Source organism: Myotis daubentonii, chromosome 8, assembly GCF_963259705.1.
Source record: "Myotis daubentonii chromosome 8, mMyoDau2.1, whole genome shotgun sequence".
Lineage (NCBI taxonomy): Eukaryota > Metazoa > Chordata > Mammalia > Chiroptera > Vespertilionidae > Myotis > Myotis daubentonii.
Genome location: NC_081847.1, coordinates 45,503,789 through 45,523,692, shown reverse-complemented (window position 1 = coordinate 45,523,692; position 19,904 = coordinate 45,503,789). Strand labels below are relative to the sequence as shown.

The 19,904-nt window shown below is 33.6% G+C and overlaps 1 protein-coding gene across 4 annotated transcripts in view; it reads right to left on the bottom strand.

Annotated features, from left to right (window-relative positions):
• Positions 1–19,904, bottom strand: part of RELCH (RAB11 binding and LisH domain, coiled-coil and HEAT repeat containing) — a 100,972-nt gene that overhangs the window by 23,352 nt on the left and 57,716 nt on the right. For all 4 annotated transcript variants that reach the window (XR_009454106.1, XR_009454105.1, XM_059706261.1 and 1 more), the window contains exons 14-22: positions 15,727–15,867; positions 15,131–15,295; positions 13,550–13,697; positions 10,988–11,144; positions 10,232–10,355; positions 8,412–8,460; positions 5,812–5,891; positions 1,140–1,246; positions 101–200 (exon numbers count right to left, since the gene is read on the bottom strand). Coding sequence is in view for 2 of the 4 variants with exons in the window: in XM_059706261.1 (XP_059562244.1) it covers positions 101–200; positions 1,140–1,246; positions 5,812–5,891; positions 8,412–8,460; positions 10,232–10,355; positions 10,988–11,144; positions 13,550–13,697; positions 15,131–15,295; positions 15,727–15,867 (1,071 nt within the window). In the remaining 2 variants the exon portion in view is untranslated. The remainder of the gene's footprint in view (positions 1–100; positions 201–1,139; positions 1,247–5,811; positions 5,892–8,411; positions 8,461–10,231; positions 10,356–10,987; positions 11,145–13,549; positions 13,698–15,130; positions 15,296–15,726; positions 15,868–19,904) is intronic.

Sequence of the window (19,904 nt, the reverse complement as noted above, 5' to 3'; positions counted from 1 at the left end):
TAACACGGTATGCAAAGCCATTTTTGTTTAAACATTCCCTTCTCCCTCTTCTAGAGAAAATCATTATAATCTGAACCAAGAGAAGCATTTGTTTACATACCTCAAACATTCTAGCAGCAGTACACCTCACAAGTGCTGAAGTATGGACAACACCATACCATAAAACCGTTAACAATAACTCATGGTAGGCTGGATTTGCACTGAAAGAAAAGAAACCAATGTTAAAAAAAAGAGCCACAGTGCCTTATGGGGTGTACTGAAAAATATTACATTTATAAGGAGTATTAATAATAAAATATTGGTAAAACATGGCATATAGTTTAATGTGTTACATCTAAGATTCTTTAAAAAAGGACATCAGTCTATAAAACTACAAACTTCCAGCATACTCAAAAATTATACTTTTAGCTTCTCTATGCTAAAATTATTATAGAAATTTCAACTCTTTAATAGCATAAAAGTTAAAATTATAAAAAGATAAAGAAAAATAAAATTTACCTATGAGATAAAAAAGAAAGGATGCCAGACTAAGAGTCAGATGGGCACTTTACAGCCTCTGTAGATCTAACTATCTATATCAAAATTAGAGAAGCAATACATGTCCTATCTATATCATATGGTTGTTGTAAGATCAAATAACATCAACTCAAATCATCTATACAGAAGGGCAAGCTTTCTGTGAAACCCATCACAATGCAAGATAGTATTAATAAATGTATCAGCCTGTTTTCAGTGAAGACTGGATTAACACTGTTTTAGCAATAGATGATGTGAGTATGTGTGGGACTAGGCAATAAAATGGAACAGAAATAGGAGCCTAATGACCTGGCTTTCACTTGGGGCTCCTTTTTCAGTTTTGGAAAAACAAAATTTTCTTCAAATCTGTATTTGATTTTATTTCTCCAAATGCTTTAAAGAAAACATAAGTCTGTGCCCTTTCCCCACACTTTTATTATAATGTATTGTTTACAAAATATTAAGAATATAAAAATATGCAAAAACAAAATACAAAAAATCTTGTCTCAAAACCAAGAGAGCTGATGTGTATACCAATCCTTTTAGACCAAAAATATATATTCCATAAATCCAATATAAAAATTGTATATGGCTCTTAAAAAACTGTAAGCTATTATTTTTACCCCAGTTCCACAAAAGAAGCTTTCAGGCTATCAAGAGGAGCATGAGACAATGAAAGCAGGGTCATTACATCTTCTAAGAATCCAACTAACAGTTTCCTGTCTTCTTCCTACAGAGGAAAAAGGCTGATAATGAATTTCCAAGCAATCAAGTACAATTAAAACCATAATTTACTATCTCTCATTAGAAAAATTTACCAAATAAGGGGAAAATATCCTAATTTGGAAGCATTTTAATTAAAAGTATTTATTAAGCATATCTATAATCACAGTGCTAGGAAGACAAAGACTACCTTACTTCAAAGATTTAGATCTGTGCTGTCCAATATGGTAGCCACCCACCATATGTGATTATTCATATTTAAATTTAAATTAAAAATTAAGTGAGAGAAGAAATTCAGTGATTTAGCTGCACTGGCTACAACTCAAGTGCTTAATAGCCACATGTGGCTAGCAACTACCTTATTGGGCAGCTGAGATATAGAATAGTTCCATTACTGCAGAAAGTTTTATTACACAATCTGGGTTTAGAACATAAAAAGGTATATTCTCTCATTAAAATTTATTTTTCCAATTTTAGTTCCCGTTAATTTTAGCTCTAAATAATTAAATACAAACTACTAAAACAGCTACCCCCTAATAGTAGAAAACTGATTTGCAAGAAATTTTATTTGCAACATCTTAGTGGTGAGAAACTGCATGCTTGATGAAATACAGACAATTGTGTTCTGAAAGAAATAGTTGCGCCCTTGATTAAAAAATAACCCATATTTTTTTAAGCTTTCTTTAATGAACTATTATTTTAATAATCAGAAAATATTTGTCTTTTTTTCTTACACAGCACTGTATTAATAAATATATTTTTTAAAAGCAAGTCTGCTAAACAAGGAATGTTAAAAAAACACACAACTCTATGTTAAATTAAGCTGAATCTGAAAGGGAATTTGACATTCTATCAGAAAATATATAATAAATTAAAGTCAAGTTTTTTGTCATTAGGGATACCATTTTTTTTGTCATTAGGGATATAATAAATTAACAATAAACAGCTTCCAGAGGAAGACTGGATTATCACCTACCGTTTTTTTCTACATAGTAAGACAAATTTAGAATGAGGTAGTGATAAAGAATCAACAATAGTAATGATCAGCATGAATAAAGGATGGATGTAACAGTTTTAGATCACAACAGTCTACTTAGTGAAAAGTTTAAACTGACAAATCAGCATTAGAGCAACAATGAAATAGTGATTTCACCCATTTTTAGTTACCTATGTCAGTGGTCAACAGACTGCGGCTCTCGAGCCACATGCGGCTCTTTGGCCCCTTGAGTGTAGCTCTTCCACAAAATACCGACTTCTGTGCAGGGGCCACAAAGTTTCAATCGAACTGTAGGTGCACGCCCGCATGTGGTATTTTGTGGAAGAGCCACACTCAAGGGGCCAAAGAGCCGCATGTGGCTCACGAGCCACAGTTTGCCGACCACTGGCCTATGTCAAGCAAAAAGTATACATAAATTGGTTAAATGAACTGAAAGAAATTAAGTGTGCAATGAGAGCTATGAACTACAATTCTAAGTGAGCATGGATTTTTTTATTTAAAATTTACTACAATCCTATTTCTCATTTTTGAAAGTTCAAAACAAGATATACTGCTTATGTAATTGATTCAAAATAGATAGTTTTTGTTAACCAAAGCAAAAGGGCAATGATTTACCCTAACAGAAAATTTTGTTTAGTAACAAAAATATTAACTGCTGGTATGTGCTTCCTAAAACAAGTAACACTGGCAATCAATGATAGCTACCTCAATCCTTTTTTTTTTTTAAAATCAAACTAAGAAGTTATCTCTTCAGATATTTGGACTTCACATAGTGACTCAAAAGATATATCCTTATTCATTTATTCAACAAATCTACTGAGGGCCTACCCTGAGGCAAACCTTGTACTTGGTACTTTATTATGCTTTAAAACACTATTTGTGGTCAAAATCAACATACAAACTTGCAGGGGTTAAACAAGAGAGAGAAAAATATTGACATCACACTTGTTATTATGCTGGAACACCTTCTAAAATTAAACAGAGAGGAGAATGGTATTTGTACTATTGTGCCTGGCATGTGTTAGGACTAAATCTCTATGAATTTAAGAACAGCAAGAGAGACCATATTATGAGGTAGTCTAAGAACTAGTGTAGAAAAGGAAAGTTTAAAAGAATACTGGCCAGCTGGCGTGGCTCAGTGGTTGAGTGTGGACCTATGAACCAGGAGGTCACAGTCAGGGTTCAATTCCAGTCAGGGCACATGCCCAGGTTGTGGGCTTGATGCAAGAGGCAGCCGATCCATGATTCTCCCACATCATTGATGTTTCTCTCTCTCTCTCTCCCTCTCCATTCCTCTCTCTAATAAAAAAAAAAAAAATACTGTGCTACTTTAACAGAACTGGAGCTTCTATTGCAAGGTATTGTGCAGATAATGTAGAACTATATTTTAATATTATAAAATGGTTCATATCTGTTTTGGAAGAAGGGTGTAATAAATATAAATTGCTGTACTTTGAATTCAAAAGGCAAAATAAATGTTATTAAAAAATGAAAGAAAATTCAGGAAAACAGGTTTTCCTTTCTGATTCTCACATTCTAATTTCCAAAAAAGCTTTTATCCTGAGTCAACATTTTCACCTTACTAGTGGAACTTGCCTCACACTTAAAAATGACTGATATGCCTTAGTACACATCATGTGTCTGTTATTAACGTAAAATAATGTTAAGTAGTCTGTTATACTGGTGACTACCAATGAACCACACCTTCTGGTTCATGTCCTTGTTTAGGTCTCTCCTCTAAATCTGGGCTGGGCTGATTCTTGCTTTAACCAATCCTATATAATAAAAGGCCAGCGACCATAACGGCATAATGACCAGAACGATCGATCGACCAGTGGCTATGAGATGCATTGACCACCTCTTGGTCCCTTCCCCCAGCCCACAGTCTCCAATCGCTGGATGGCCAATGAGGGACCATGGAGAACCAGGCTGGGTGGCGGCGGGGCGGGACTGGGGACTGGCAAGTAGGCAGAAGGCAGACCTCTTGGTCCCTCCCGCTAGCCCGCAGGCTCTGATTACTAGATGGCAAACAGGGAACCACGGAGAACCAGGATGGGCAGCGGTGGGGCGGGACTGGCTGCTAAGCAGGCAGAAGATGGGCCTGCTTGCAGGCTAGGCCTAAGAACCCTACCCGCGCATGATTTCGTGCGCTGGGCCTCTAGTAGAATATAGTAGTAGTGATGTACTAATTCTAGGCTCAAGACTTAGCCTAGCAGATTCTTTTGTACTCTTGGGAGTCCTGAGCCACCATGCAATAAGTCTGGCCCTGCTGTTCCAGAGGCCCCATGGAGAGAAATAGGCCCTATGATTACAAGGAGACTGATCAGCCACCCTAGCTGAGCCCCCTGCCAACCAACCAGTTGAAAGCAGAAACATGAGTGACCACCAGCAGGACCAGCAGAAAAGATACCTAGCTGAGCAAATAAATGGGCCAGAATAACCCATTGTTTTGGGATAATTTATTATGCAGTAATAATTAAGAAAAATAAAGTATGATTAAAAAGTACTTTACACCCTGGCTGGTGTGCTTAGTGGTTAGAGTTGCCTGTGCACTGAACGGTCTTGGGTTTGATGCCCCGTCAAGAGCACCTACTTCAGTTGTGGGTTCACTCCCCACCCCCTGGTCGGGGCGTGTGTGGGAGGCAATCAATTGATGTGTTTCTCACATTGATATTTTCCTCTCTCTCCCCCCTCCCCTCTCTCTCTCTCTCTCTCTCTCTCTCTCTCTCTCTCTCTCTCTCTCTCTCTACCAGCAACTCCTTCCTTCCCTCCTACTCTTTCTGAAAGTAATGGAAAAATATCCCCAGGTGAGGATTAACAAAAAAAAAAGTACTTTGCTAGAACAATATAAATGAACAAACAAAACGGAAACAGACTCATAGATATAGAGAAAAGATTAATGGTTGCCAGAGGGGAGGGCAAGATTATGAGCCTGGGTGGAAAGGGTGAAGGGATTGAGAAGTACAGATTGATAGTTACAAAACAGTCATGGAGATGTAAAGTACAGCATAGGGAATGCAGTCAATAATGTAATAGCTATGTATGGTGTCAGGTGGGTACTGTAAATATCAGCAGAACATTTGTAAAGTATATGATTGTCTAACCAATATGTTGTTTACCTGAAACTAATACAAAACAATAATGAATGTAAACTTTAATTGAAAAAAAAATTTTAAGAATAAAAAATAAAATGTATAAAAAAAGTACTTTGCTAAAAATGATGATAGTACAGTATTCTGTAGCATTTTGTAGTTTGCTTTACCTAACATGTACTTTGTTATGAAAAATTCATCATAAAAGAGAAGGAAATTGCTAAATAAGTGCAATCTAACACTTCTAACAAAGTATCAAGAAGAACACATTCTCTAAATTTATTTATTCAATGGAGATTTTACTCAGAGACTTATTATTCAAATATGCTCTCCCACTATAAATAATAAATCGAATAAAATGAATAAGTGCTTTGTTTTCCTTTATGGGTAACATTTTCATCTATACACATTAAAAAGACATAATATTAGGTAACTAGTAGAAAGTACTTCTACATTTTCCAGTAAAAGGATTTTTGCCCTTACCTGAATATAACACGTAAGAACTCCTGTTGCATAAATGGGGACAGTGGCTTTAGTGAGGACCCCATTTCCAGCTGAGGAATCTAAAATTATGAAAATAATTTTTAAAATTCTAGTGTATTTTAAATGCAAAGCAAAAAGTCACAATGTTAATTATATTTAAATTTACAACTGGTTACAAGGCTTACAAATAAATATTATCATTACTTTTGAAAAATAATTTTGATTAAAACATATTTACTGGGAGTTATAAAAATATAATGTACTACTTTTTACAGAGCCATTAGCATAAACATTTTTGATAGGTGGGGAAAAATTTTAATAACCAAAATGAAATGCTATACTCATTTCCATAATCAGAGTTTTCTTTAAGAACCTCCCAACTGCCAAAACCGGTTTAGCTCGGTGGATAGAGCGTCGGCCTGCGGACTGAAGGGTCCCAGGTTCGATTCCGGTCAAGGGCATGTACCTTGGTTGCGGGCACATCCCCAGTAGGAGGTGTGCAGGAGGCAGCTGGTCAATGTTTCTCTCTCATCGATGTTTCTAACTCTCTATCTCTCTCCCTTCTTCTCTGTAAAAAATCAATAAAAATATATTTAAAAAAAAAAAAAAAAAGAACCTCCCAACTGTTTATATAAACAGTTCTTCATAAATTTGTAGGCGTTCAAACTGTAGTATTCAATGAAATGTACAGGCACTCAGCTTAAAGGAGGCACCTTCATGTATATTATTTAATCTGCTTCTAGATATGAGATACTACCTAGTATCTAGTACTAGTATAGTTCCAGAGCCCCTCTTGCATCCTCTAGCAGTGGTTCTCAACCTTCTGGCCCTTTAAATACAGTTCCTCATGTTGTGAACCAACCATAAAATTATTTTCGTTGCTACTTCATAACTGTAATGTTGCCACTGTTATGAATCGTAATGTAAATATCTGATATGCAGGATGGTCTTAGGCGACCCCTGTGAAAGGGCCGTTCGACCGCCAAAGGGGTCATGACCCACAGGTTGAGAACCACTGCGTCTATAGGGATTTTCAGCCAGGAGTCAGGCTAATTAAAGCAGGGGAAACAGAATCATTCAACCACAGGAGAATGCCTTGTGACTACTGGAAAGTGAATTTTTTTTTTTTAAATGTAGGACCTGTAGATGATTTCAAAAGAAAGGTTCCAGAGGTGATATGACAGTTACTATTTATAATACCAATAGCTTGCTCTTGCTTATTGATCTTTAGGCACCGTTTTGAATGTTTTTATTTGCTTTTATATACTAAAAATATTTTTATTACTTTTTTCCCTATTTTTATATGGTTTTAAATTCTCTTCAGAAACAAACTGAGTTGAAAAGCTGTCTTACTTGACTTCCTTAAAGGAATTTTAGCAAAAAAGGAAGTTCCAAATTCTTATCAACTAGTATTTGACATTTATTTATTATCTTGGTAAGAATAATTTTTTTTCTTTAAGGGAATATTGACATTGCTTGAATAAGACTATGGTAGTTTAGAGGTAAATCTGAGGCTAGGAATATAAATTGAATTCATAGGTATGCACTGTATATACAGGAGTTAGTAACCACTTCTTATGTAAACAGCTAAACACCCATAGATAACTAATAATTATAAAAGCTGGGAGTTTCTAAAACATGTAAATAGTCTTCATTAATTTATCATCAGAATTAATAGTTAACTAAAAGATAATACCAACTATCAGTGATTTTCAACCAGTATGCCACAAAAAAATTTTAAGACAGCAATACCTGACTATTTGGTCAGGGGCACGGACCTCTTTTACTTAGATTGTCAAATGAAAAAAATGACAACAGCCAACACAACAATAGCCGAGATCTTGTATGAATGAATCAAAATTACACCTATTTTTTTGGTCAGACTGGCAAAAAATATATATTTTTAGGTTTGCTGCAGAATTTTAGTAATTAGTTTATGTGTGCTATAAGATGAAACAGTTGGAAACCCTGGATGATGTGGCTCAGTTGGTTGAGCATTGTTTGGTCCACCGAGAGGTCGCCGGTTTGATTCCCTATCAGGGTACATGTCTCAGTTGTGGACTTGATCCCCAGTAGAGGGTGTGCAAGAGGCAGCTGATTGGTGTTTCTCTCATTCCCTCTCCATTCCTATCTAAAATAATACAAATATATTTTTTTTAAAGGTGGAAAACTGCTGATGTGTACATTCAAAAAAAGGGGAGGAGCACTATACTATACATATTTTTTCCCTAACATTTTCCATAATTTATTCCTAAAAACTAGAAAAATATATAGGGATGTAAGATCCACACATGAACAAGTTCTTAGGCCAACAATGCTATAACTAGACTTCTTAAGACAGGTGAGTTGAAAACTATCAACAGAAGGGCTGGAGCTACCCATTTAAGCCTGTGGTTTCTTTAAAATCTCAGATTAATTTCACTAGCACCTCATGAGGAGGATATTAAATGTCACACAGTTGTAAAAGGAAGAGCTCCATACTATAAATTTTCCTTTTCAATTGTACTAGATAGTTCATTTATACAATTTGCATATAATAAATATAGTACTTTTCATGAATAAAGAGACCCAATTGTTTTTAAAAGTAATAACAAACTTACCAATGTTTTCTTCAGATAGTCTTAGAATCTCCTGGAACTGAGGTTTTACCTAAGCAATCCAAAGAAAAGATCCAAAAAAAGTCTCAGGTTCATGGACCAGTCGATGAGTAAATAAATGAAATGTTTAATACTACTATATATTTATTTATTTTGCTTTATAGACCATTGATTCAAGTGTTCAGAAATGTAATCATTTTTAAGAGGTTTAGGATAAAAGAAGAGTCAGGTTACTAAAAATAATACTTTAAGAGATAAATATTTATAAAAATCAATTCAGGTCAGCAAGTATTTTCTGAAGAACCTTTAGTTTACTTCACTAAATTAATTCCCAAGATGATTTTAAATGCTTGAAATTACCACCTCCTAAAACTGAACCTGATGATAGAAGGGCTTTTTAGGTAGCTATTATATGATCAAAATTATTGAACAAAACATTTGCTGTATTTAGAAGGAATAAAAAGGAAATTGCATTCATTCAAGATATGCAACAAGTAACATATTCATCATGTGATATCCATCTGTTTAAATTAGTCTTTTATTTAAAATTCCTTAAAATTTAAACATCAAATACTGAATTTCACTTAAATATTTTAAGTTAGAACTAATCATTGTTTCAATATTTTATTATTAACATCATCAGAGATTTCAGTTTTCAGGTCACTGAAGTCAATCTCTTACTGGTAAGTGCTAAAGTAGACTCTTACTTGCTTTTGTTAAAAAAAAAAATAGTAGCTACTTCTTTTAGAGATGCCAAATAATTTTTGTCACTATTGATAACAGTAAAATCAAATTATATTTGATAATTAGATTTTAGTGAACAATGTAAAATAATCTTGTTTATTCTACAGTAACATCAAGGTCTGGTTTTCCCCTCTTATTGGCAGGTCAATCATTCATTTACATATTCAAGTTAAATTGAGTTGAAGATCCCATTTAAAGATTAATCTACAGTTCTATAAATGAAAAGATACTGAGGCAATTCCTTCATTTCACACATGAAAAGACTAAGCCCAGATAAATTATTATAGGTCACAAACATAACAGGGACATAACTCATTTTCTGAATTTCATCCAGTCAACTATAGCAAACTGTTTTTGCTTTAAGTGTTTCAGAAATGAGAGATTTAATAGGAAAGAGCTGCACAAAATTCTTACCTTTTAAATGTCTTGATTAACATCTGATTATAGCTACTACATATTTTTGTTTTTATTAGGTCTCTAAAGAACTTGCTTAACAACATTCCACGAAGACTAATGGATTAACAGGATTAAAGAAGAAATTGATATCTAAGGACATGGATATTTTAATACCTAAAACTACAAAATAACCTGGATAAACAAATGTGACAAAAGTTACTTTTGCTAGTGACTGAAAACTGCAGCATTTATCTCAAGTTTCCATGCTAGCCTTAGAGCTGGTATCCACAAAGTAAGTCTTCTATATAAGGTGCTTTGGTTCTACAGTCACCTGAGGTTTTGACTAAAGTGTACTGAGCAAATAATTGCTTTGAATATCTGTGGTAGATCAGAAGCATATTCAAAGGATTGGTACTTTCTATGCTGAAACAGTGAGTAGATGTTCTATCCAAATCTGGATACAAACTAAGTTTAGGCTAAATCATCTTCTGAAAATCAGATATAAAGATAAGAATATTACGGACTAGAATTTTTTTTTTGCTATCATAATTTTCTAAGATATTAAAAGATAAATTAGAATAAAGGAAGGGCTCATGCTCTTATTTACTCTGTTATAGCATTAATTAACACATTACATTTTTATGGATCTTGCATATAAGAAAATATGGAATACAAGTTTTTACCTTAGTGTTTGTAAAAATTTTGCCAAATGTCCGGCAAAGGCGCCAGAAAAATCTGGAGAATTCATGGACACAGGCAGTTGAAGTAACATTAATTTTGCCAACTATTTCTATAAGTTGTGGCAACCTGAATATGAAAGGAAAGAAAAATAGGCAGGGGATACATATAAATTACTGTTTCCTTGCCAATTTCTGAAACAATGCAATCTTATAACCTCTTATGTTTTGGTTTTCATAGACAGTAAAGTTGGAAAACAAAGGAGTTGTTTGAGACCCTATGATAAGGTCTTAAGTTTTCATTCTACTCAATAAACTTCTTAAAATAAATTTTAACCGCTTGTCATAAAATATATGGAACTCTGGTAGAATTCTGAATATGAAGTTAATGAGACTCAAATCAATGAATTTTGATGCTTCATACAAGAAGTTGGCTATTGTGGCATCCAGTTTAGCCTCAAAAATGAGAAGTCTTGATATAGTTTAAAATCCATCATCACCATTAATCAACAAGGCCAGAAGACAGATTCTTTTGACATAACACAGCAGCACTATCTTTGTAGATAAATCACTACACATCCAGTGGTGTAAATCTCCTCTCCTAAACAAGTTTACCAGAGATGCTGCCAAGTTAGATTTTGTTCTATTTTTTTTATATTTTGTTATATCTTCTATAACAAAAGGGCCAAGCTAAATATAGTGAGCTATCTTCCAATCAACTGAATGAGTTTGAACCAAATGATTTTGAAGGTGGGAACTTACAATTGATTGACAACCCACAGTAAACTCTCCCAGCCTGTTGTACCCTCGTGTTCCAGCTGGTAATCATAAAGTTGTAGTAGCACTGCCAATTGCTCACGACTTCCAATAATAGTAGACACATCTTGAAGGGGTGACATAGGCCGGGGGAACCGTGTCACTATAAATAATAAAAGCAAAATATGTCATGTGGAAAATGGCAGTTTGGGAAGTTAGCTATTCTGTCAAAAGGAAAATAAAGTTCTACCTCCTAATCTTTATATAGCTTATTATAAACTTCACTGAGATGAATTAATTAAATCGTTTTTAGAAAAGAAAATTTTGTCACATTTTTTAATCTCAAAGTTAAGACTTTATGAAACTAAATAATTATAAACGAATACTGTAATGAATTAGTTTGCTAATGAGGAGTAAAATTTCACTTTAGGTTAAATCAAAATTGGCCCAGTGATATGATCTTAGCTAAATAGGAATTTAAATTTGGTATAAAAATAGAAATACTTGTAATTTCACCAGACTGTTTATGTCGATGGAATAGTAAATATGTTAAAATGTTTCCTTTGTGGAGTAATACATTAATAGGTTAATAGCAGGGAAAAAACTGTTTAATACCAGAGAATAATGATATAAAATACATTAAAGCTTCAGCTGACCAGATTGTGTAAGAATTTAATCTCTATTAATGCTTTATTTAAAAAAATTTTCATATTTGATAAACATTAAGTTAATATAAAGTACTAAAACCAGTAACCAGTAAAATAAGGCATATTGTACTATAAATATTATAACTAGGGTCTTATGTATATACTTTTAAAATTATGTAAATAAAACATGGATATACACTAGTCTATTTTAAAGTTTGTACTGATGGGTTAGATCATAAGTAGAACCCAGGTTATTAAGAAAACACTTCTTGAGAGGTTGTTAAGTGAGTAAAGCATGCCAACAGCTGATTAACTGCTGATGAGAAAGTCCTAATGGCTCAACAACTCCTGCACAGAGGCTGACACCCAAAAAAGAGACAAATAAGGGTGCAGCATTTTCTCAAAACATACCAATGGTTCATGGTAATTATTAAAATTAAGAAAACATGAAATACACTTAATTTTTAAGATGCTCAAAGGCAATAGTAAGATGTTATTATCTGTCTATGGTGTGCAAGGTTTCTAATAATATACGGAGTATCACGTACAGATAAAGTTTATCCCTTGCTAGATGAGCTCTCCCATTTGCTATCGTAACACACAAACAAATAATTTGAGTAACATGGTATCCCTCACTATCTGAGGTTTCTGCTTTAATTTTCACAACCTCAACCCAGAAATCAATTAAATTTGGATGGTGAGGAATATTTGTACTTCATATTTCTACATCATGTCAAGGGACATCTGATATCATTGCAAATTATTGGTTACAATCTGCTATAATACAATGGAATGTTATTCCTTACAAAAGTGGCAATTTATTGGAAAATAATGGAACAATGAAAAGTAAAACAGATATGTCAAGACTTACTGTAGGGAGAAATTAAAAGAGGAAATAAAAAAGACAGGAAAGTCCCTAAGCAGATTAACTGCCTTCCTGAGTGAGGGGCAGAACCTGAAAAGGCCAGCTCTGAGTGCCTTATGAAGACTAATCTTAAAAGTTTGAATTTTCATTCTCCTCAATAATATCACTTAAAAATATTTAAGCCTACTCTATCCATTCTCAATTTTCCAAGTAAAATTGACATTCAAACAGCATATACCATTTTTATGGTGTATTTTGTGCATCCTGGACACACTGATTTATATCCCTAAGATTATAGGTAACCCACACTTTGTTTTTAATATGAAAAGTTCAATTCTAAAAAAATTTAAGTGTCTGTTGCTGTTCTCAATGTTATATTCTTTTGTCTATCAGAAGACAGTAAGAGACAGTGATAATTTTACAAATCTGAAAAAGCTGAGAAGACTCTCATAAATAGTAATAGCTTGTCTATACTAGGTGCAGTGGGGTCACCTAGTGCCATTGATCAAAGGTCACTTACTCATTAGCTGGACACAGATAAGAAAATATTGGCTTTTGCTATCAATTTCACAAATTTCTGAAAATAAATCATATTCCTTCTTTGGGGGGGGGGGGAAGAGAGAATTCTGCCGCATATGCTTATATTCTTTGCAAGGACATAGTAGGAAAGAATAACACATTTACCCTTCCCTAAATAAGATGAAACAGCTGGGGAAGAAAAAAGATAAAGTGGAAATGAAAAGCTTAAAAAACTGGCACTCATAAGTATTAAGTAGATCTTTTTTTGATTCAGCTCTATTAATAAAATACTTATTTCAGTCACCAAAAAAAGGTTATAAAAAGATTATAGATTATGAATAGAAAGTATAAAATAATACCATGAAGCTTATCCATAAAAGATGAAGACACACGACCACAAATTCCACAGACTTATAATACATGTTAGTAAGTATGCTGCCATATAAAGTGATTTTCAAAATTTTAATAAAAAAAAATTCTTTGGGGAGTGAGGCTACTAATACCCTGCATCTCCCTTCCACAATTTTGGTTCAGTACCTTCTATCTGTGGCACTTCACCATGAAGCTTGGCTTTGCTGGAGAAAGGGGCATTCTGCAGCACGAATGCAAAGAGAGATGGGATCAAGGACTGCAAGGCAGAAAGATACATGTGGAGCTTATGTTCATCCAGCCCATGTTCTCCTTCCTGAAACATAAGGAGGTGAAAGCTCATTTTAGTCTTTTGAAATTACGTATTTATGATGCTCTTTCTTTCTGTGGCAAATAATAAAATATTTAAGGACCTGTATACCAGACTCATAGCATAACACCTAATGGAGAGGTCCACAAATCATAATTTTTCTAAGTATGTGAAAATATGAAAAAGCACAGAAGTAACAGAATCTTTTATATGGAAAACTTCAGGGTGAACATTAATCATTTCTCTTGGTATGGACCTTCTTTTATAGTTTTTTTTTTTAAAAGAGGGTCTTATTTTTAAAAATTTTATTAAGTCTGTATAAAGAAATTAAAGTGAACCACAGGAATCATTTTCAATGCTCAATGGCTAAACCTACAGCAGTGCTTACTGCTTTCCCTCTCCTACTTTCTATACAGATTTGGTGACATTTGTAACTGATAGCATTGAAAGCATTTTAAAACAAGTGAACACACAGAAGAAATTTCAAAAAGAAAAAAAAGAGATAACAGAAAGAAAAAAGAGTAAGAAGGATCAGTATATAACATTTAACCAAATGCTAAATATTTCACTCTAGTTGTTTATTTATAGTTTTACTTTAATACTCATTCAGGATTTATAGAAAAAAGTTCGATTTTAAATTATATATATATTTATATATTCACCTTGAGAGCAGTTATAATGCTTTATGTAAGAGCCTTTATACTAGTAGATCTTTAAAATTTGGGGTAGAAAGGGCAAGAGTTGGAAGTCAAAGACTGCTATCAGATCCTTGTTCTGACATTTTACAGCTAAGTAACCCAAGTTACTTAAACACCTAATCTCCTCACAAAAACCAAAATACAATTCAAAGGATTATAGGAATGAAATAATATATTGTATATATAAAGTATATAACTTAATGGCATATGATAGGCATTAAAAAGAAATGTTCGTTTTTCTTCTAGAATCCAAAATAAACTATTAGTACAAAAAATAGATCCAAGTGTTTCTATTATTTCAACTCTTTTACTTGGAAAAAATGAAAAGTTCATTTTAAAAGGTGAGGAAATGAACAACTGCAGTGAAATAAACACAGTTAAAGCATTTTGCCATTGTGTGAAGAAGAAAGCTTCAGAGACTCATATTTTAGTTATCTCTGCATTTTGGGAATGGACTTGATCCTTCAAAGTATTTTACGTCTTCAGAAAAGAATAGGAAGAGCCAGCTTTCTGAATAATGTATTAGCAAACTCAGATCATGTCCCTTCTCCTCTAGCTTTAGAAGAGCAGAACTTCCTCAAATCTCCCCTGGCTCCAGTCCAACAGAATCTTTAATTGGTAATTTATTAGAATGTTCATCTAAGTGGTACTTTCAGTCTTTGCTTCCCAATATTTTGTCAAGATGCTTTAGGACACACCTTTCAAATTTCTATAAACTACATAAACAAAGAGAATGTTTACCCTGAGAAGTTTTTCAATCTTGCTCAGCAATGTAGGTATAAGATGAGACTGTAAATTTCCAAGTTCTGTAGTCCAGGCAGCATAAGCTGGTAAAAATACTTGATGCGTTGCACTAACTACTCTTTCTGAGGGATCACCCAAGGCTGACAGCAACAATTCAAAACCCTGCCAAAACAACAACAAAAAGCAAAAAGCAGGCAAAATGTAGATTTTTTTTAAAAAGAATAAACTTAAGAAAATAACTCAATAAAAAGTAGTAAGTACACATTGCAGTACATTGAGAGAACATTTGAAGAAAGAAAGCCATCCATAATCCCACCCTTCCCATTTTTTTTAAAGAAAATGCCATGTATAAATTGATGAGGAAACAAAGGAGAGCAGTGGTAAACATGCATGCTTGTTGCCAGTTTCCTGTATAAATGAATCACAGCATTCTTCCTTCTGAATTGCAGAACTGAAACCAGGCAGCCAACACAACTGGTTAAAGGGGACATAATTGCCATCCCTACTATAGATTATAGAGTATCTGAATCAGATTTGAAATATTATCTGGAATTTTAAAACGAAGTAAATGGGGTTTAATCTGAAAAACACACCTGTTGATATTTGTCTGGATCATCAATGTATCCCATAATGATACCGAGGCTTTTGATCACAGCTTCCCTTACCAAATCTGCCTTATCTTCCATTAACATTTGTTGCAACATTGAAAGAACCAAGGAGCTACGAATTTCTTTCTGAAAATAAAAAGAGGTTTTTGCTATTTATTTACACCAGCAGCAGAAAAATATGGAAAATGACAGATATCCACATATTCAAAATGCGGATTAAATATATATTAACATTTTCCTATGTTTGTTTCAAGTCTTCATTTTTTGAAGAGATAGAACATTACGAGTAGAGCCAAAGTATCACTCTCCTTTCCCCTCTCCCACCTTCTTCTATCCTCCCTCTCTAAAGGTAGCAGCATCTATCCTGAATTCAGTATTAATCATCTCCCAGCATGTTTTATACCTTTGCTAAATAGTGCAAACCCTTAGAGCACATTGTAGCAGGCATTTCTGGCAAGTCACCAAAGTCAACACTCTGCTATAAATGGACAATGAGTCTTCTATCACTACCTATTCAACTCAGAGAAAAGTGTTGAAAGTTATAACAGGAGGGTTACAAAAATTACTCTGGCAATCAAAGCATTTGCCTGATGTAGGGAGTGTGGCAACATTATAAAATCCTAGTGTTCCTATTTTTTAAAGAACTGAGAAAAAAATTCAAACAGGATAGTAAAATATGAAGTGGAAAAGTACTTTAATAAGAATTGCATTGCTATTCTCAGATGCTACTATTTAATATAATGCCAACCACTGTTGTGTCTTAATTTCACATAATTTTTTTCTCACAGTTAAAGAATGTTAATAGTTTGGCCTAATTAATGGCTGAAGCTAGAATGAAGAGTTATCACTATACAAAGTCTTGCTTTTCCTTCCTTCCCTTCTTTGTAACATTATTGTAACTTAATTAATTTATAACAATTCTTTAAACCTAAACTTGTTTAGGTTCTTTTGACATATAATGGTTAGAATAAAATAAAAATGAAAGATGTGATCATTTTCATAAATTTACAGTGTGATTTGGTATGCAGAGCAAAGTCTGACATTTTTAAATGACCTAGTTTTTGTTTTGACTTTTTAGAAACATATATGTAATTTTAGCAAATTTTAGTCACATTTAGGTTGGTGAATATGCCTTCAGGTATAGCCTTGTTTATTTATCCTTTAGGCCGGGGTCCTCAAACTACGGCCCGCGGGCCACATGCAAATACAAATATTGTATTTGTTCCTGTTTTGCTTTTTTTTACTTCAAAATAAGAGATGTGCAGTGTGCATAGGAATTTGTTCATAGTTTTTTTTTAAACTATAGTCCGGCCCTCCAACGGTCTGAGGGACAGTGAACTGGCCCCCTGTTTAAAAAGTTTGAGGACCCCTGCTTTAGGCTAAAAACTGCCCCCCTCCCAATGCATTAAAGTATCTTAGTATTAAGATACTTTAAATATCAGTCTAAATATTGGTTTAAAAATCAGCTTCTTATTTAGTATCAGCATGGACCATGGGACAGAGGTACATAAACTTCAGCTGGGTATGTGCTTCACACTGATCTAGGCTGAGGTCAACTGTGGCAGTTAGTTTCAGGATGCCCCAGGGAACTCACAGGACAAGTCAGGAGGTGTTACCACACTGAGATTTTACATGACCAGTTACAGTGTGATATGAGGCCAGTGGAGATCCATGGAGGAAGCTTAAGTCTATTATTAATACTGCTTAGCATTCTAGTATTAGGAGCAGTGTGGAACAGCTTCCTTATCATTTGCAAGCATGTGATGTTCACCTTTATCTTGAAACTATAAATAATAGGATGCTCAAACTCACTCAAGTATATCTATCTATATGACTTGTCACAATAATGTAACAGTTTTTTCCTATAGGATAAACATTAAAAAATTTTCATTATGCCTAGTTCCTGGTGAATATATGGGAAAATAACTCCAAGGTACTGTTGATAGGACTATAAATCTATGCTATCTTGGTTGGGGTCAATTTAACACTGTCAAAATAAAAAAAAGCAAATGCTGAAAGAAGCAAGATGCAGAGGTATTAACAGTATGAGAAATTTTTAAAATGCACAGATACCCAAGCAAAAACCTGTAAATAGAGTTTACTGTTGGGGATATAGAACACTGTATATTATATAATTAATTTTGGGTAAGAAAATTTTAAAGAATATAAAAAAATTATAAAGCTGGTGTAAGCATAAATTTTTATTTTCTGTAAGTAATAATTATAAAGTCTTAACACTAGATAGATATCTTTGGAGAAGATGACTAGGGGCCAGAGGGGGGAGTCTTTTATTTTCATTTTACTTTTTTTCTGTACTGTATAACAATTTATTTTTTTAATTTTTATTTTTTTAAAAATATATTTTATTGGTTTTTTATAGAGAGGAAGGGAAAGGGATAGAGAGTTAGAAACATCGATGAGAGAGAAACATTGATCAGCTGCCTCTTGCACACCCCCTACTGGGGATGTGCCTGCAACCAAGGTACATGCCCTTGACAGGAATCGAACCTGGGACCCTTGAGTCCGCAGGCTGATGCTCTATCCACTGAGCCAAACCGGTTAGGGTAACAATTTATTTTTAACAACAAAAATATATTGTTACTGAGCGACACTATGGGCTACTCTTTTTTCTTTCCATTTTTTTTCTGAATAAAAAAAACAACACTAAATTTTACTTAAAAAACACACAATTGTTTGACTATTGGTTTCTCTTCATTAAAGGGCATGTTAATAGTAAATGCAGAGTTATCACTATACAAAGTCTTTCCTTTCCTTCCATAAATAGCTCATTACTGTATAATTCCACTTTTGTATCCTTTTAAAAGAACAAGTTTCAAAAATGACCCTTTAAGACAGGAGTCTTGGCTTTGAGGACCATAAGGCCTCTCGATTGCAACTACTCAACTCTGCTGTTGTAGGGTGAAAGCAGACACAGATAATCCATAAACACATGGGTGTGGCTGTGTTCCAATAAAAATATTTATAAAAACGGATTATGGACTAGATTCAGTGTCCTGGCTGTAGTTTGTCAATCTCTGCTTTAAATTATGATTGTTTAAATTAAAATAATTGTGATGTCACTTCATTCTTCTACTCCTAAGCACCCATGGGAAGAAGATACCTAAAAGTGGTTCTCATTCTTTGTGGTTGCAGACTCCTTCAATCATTTAAAAATAAATGAGCATATCAAAGAGAATTGTTTGGGTAAGTAATACCTATTGATATTTATCATCTTAGAAATTAAAACTAAGAAATTTAAAATATGTATCAATTTATTTAAAAATAAATTCATTAGGCTAACAAATAATATTTTAATGAAAATAACTTCATAAAACAAAGCAATGAACAAGAAGAATGGTGTTGTTTTACATTTTATTGCAAAATCTTTTTAATGTCTGACTTAAAAGAAGATATGTAGATTTTCTTATCTGCTCCGAATTCAATTGTTGTGATATTTTGTACTGGTTGAAGTATTTAAAAAAATATGGCCTCACACAGACATGCAATTAAAAAAGGGAGGAGTATTTTAATAGTCTTTTCTGATAAGAATAGATATTTTACTTTGTACGCTCAAATTGGACAAGTGGTAGTTTCTTAAAAGTTAGTTGCAATGTAGAATCTGAAACCATGATATGGTTCATTGCTAATAACAAGGTAAGCTCTTTAAAGTCTGATACACTAGATTCCATTGGACTATCTTGAACTTTGCTTCTAATTATTACCCACGCACGAATTTGAGTATTTTACATTGGTCACTTGAGAAATAATGGATTGCAGAGTTATGCAGATATTCTTCAATACTGACACATTTTATAATAATATAAAAACAAATCACATTTGTTAGTATCACCAACGTACTCAGAAAAGAGTTTACATACTTAGAAACTATTAAGCTCATAGTGGCAGATAGAAGTTTTCCAAAATTCTTGTTCTCACTTAAAGTTCCAATTTTATCACTGGCAATAAATGCCATCTACTTGTTTTCCTTGAAGTGACAGGGTCATTTTCATGAAAATGCTTGACAAATACCAAAGTCTGAATAACCATAAATTGTTTGTCAATCAGTGGTCTGTCAAATAAAATCAGTAGCCCATGAAAAAATGTAGCTAGTTCAGCTCAGAACGCAAACTACTTTGAGTGCTTTTCATAAAATAGCCATTAAA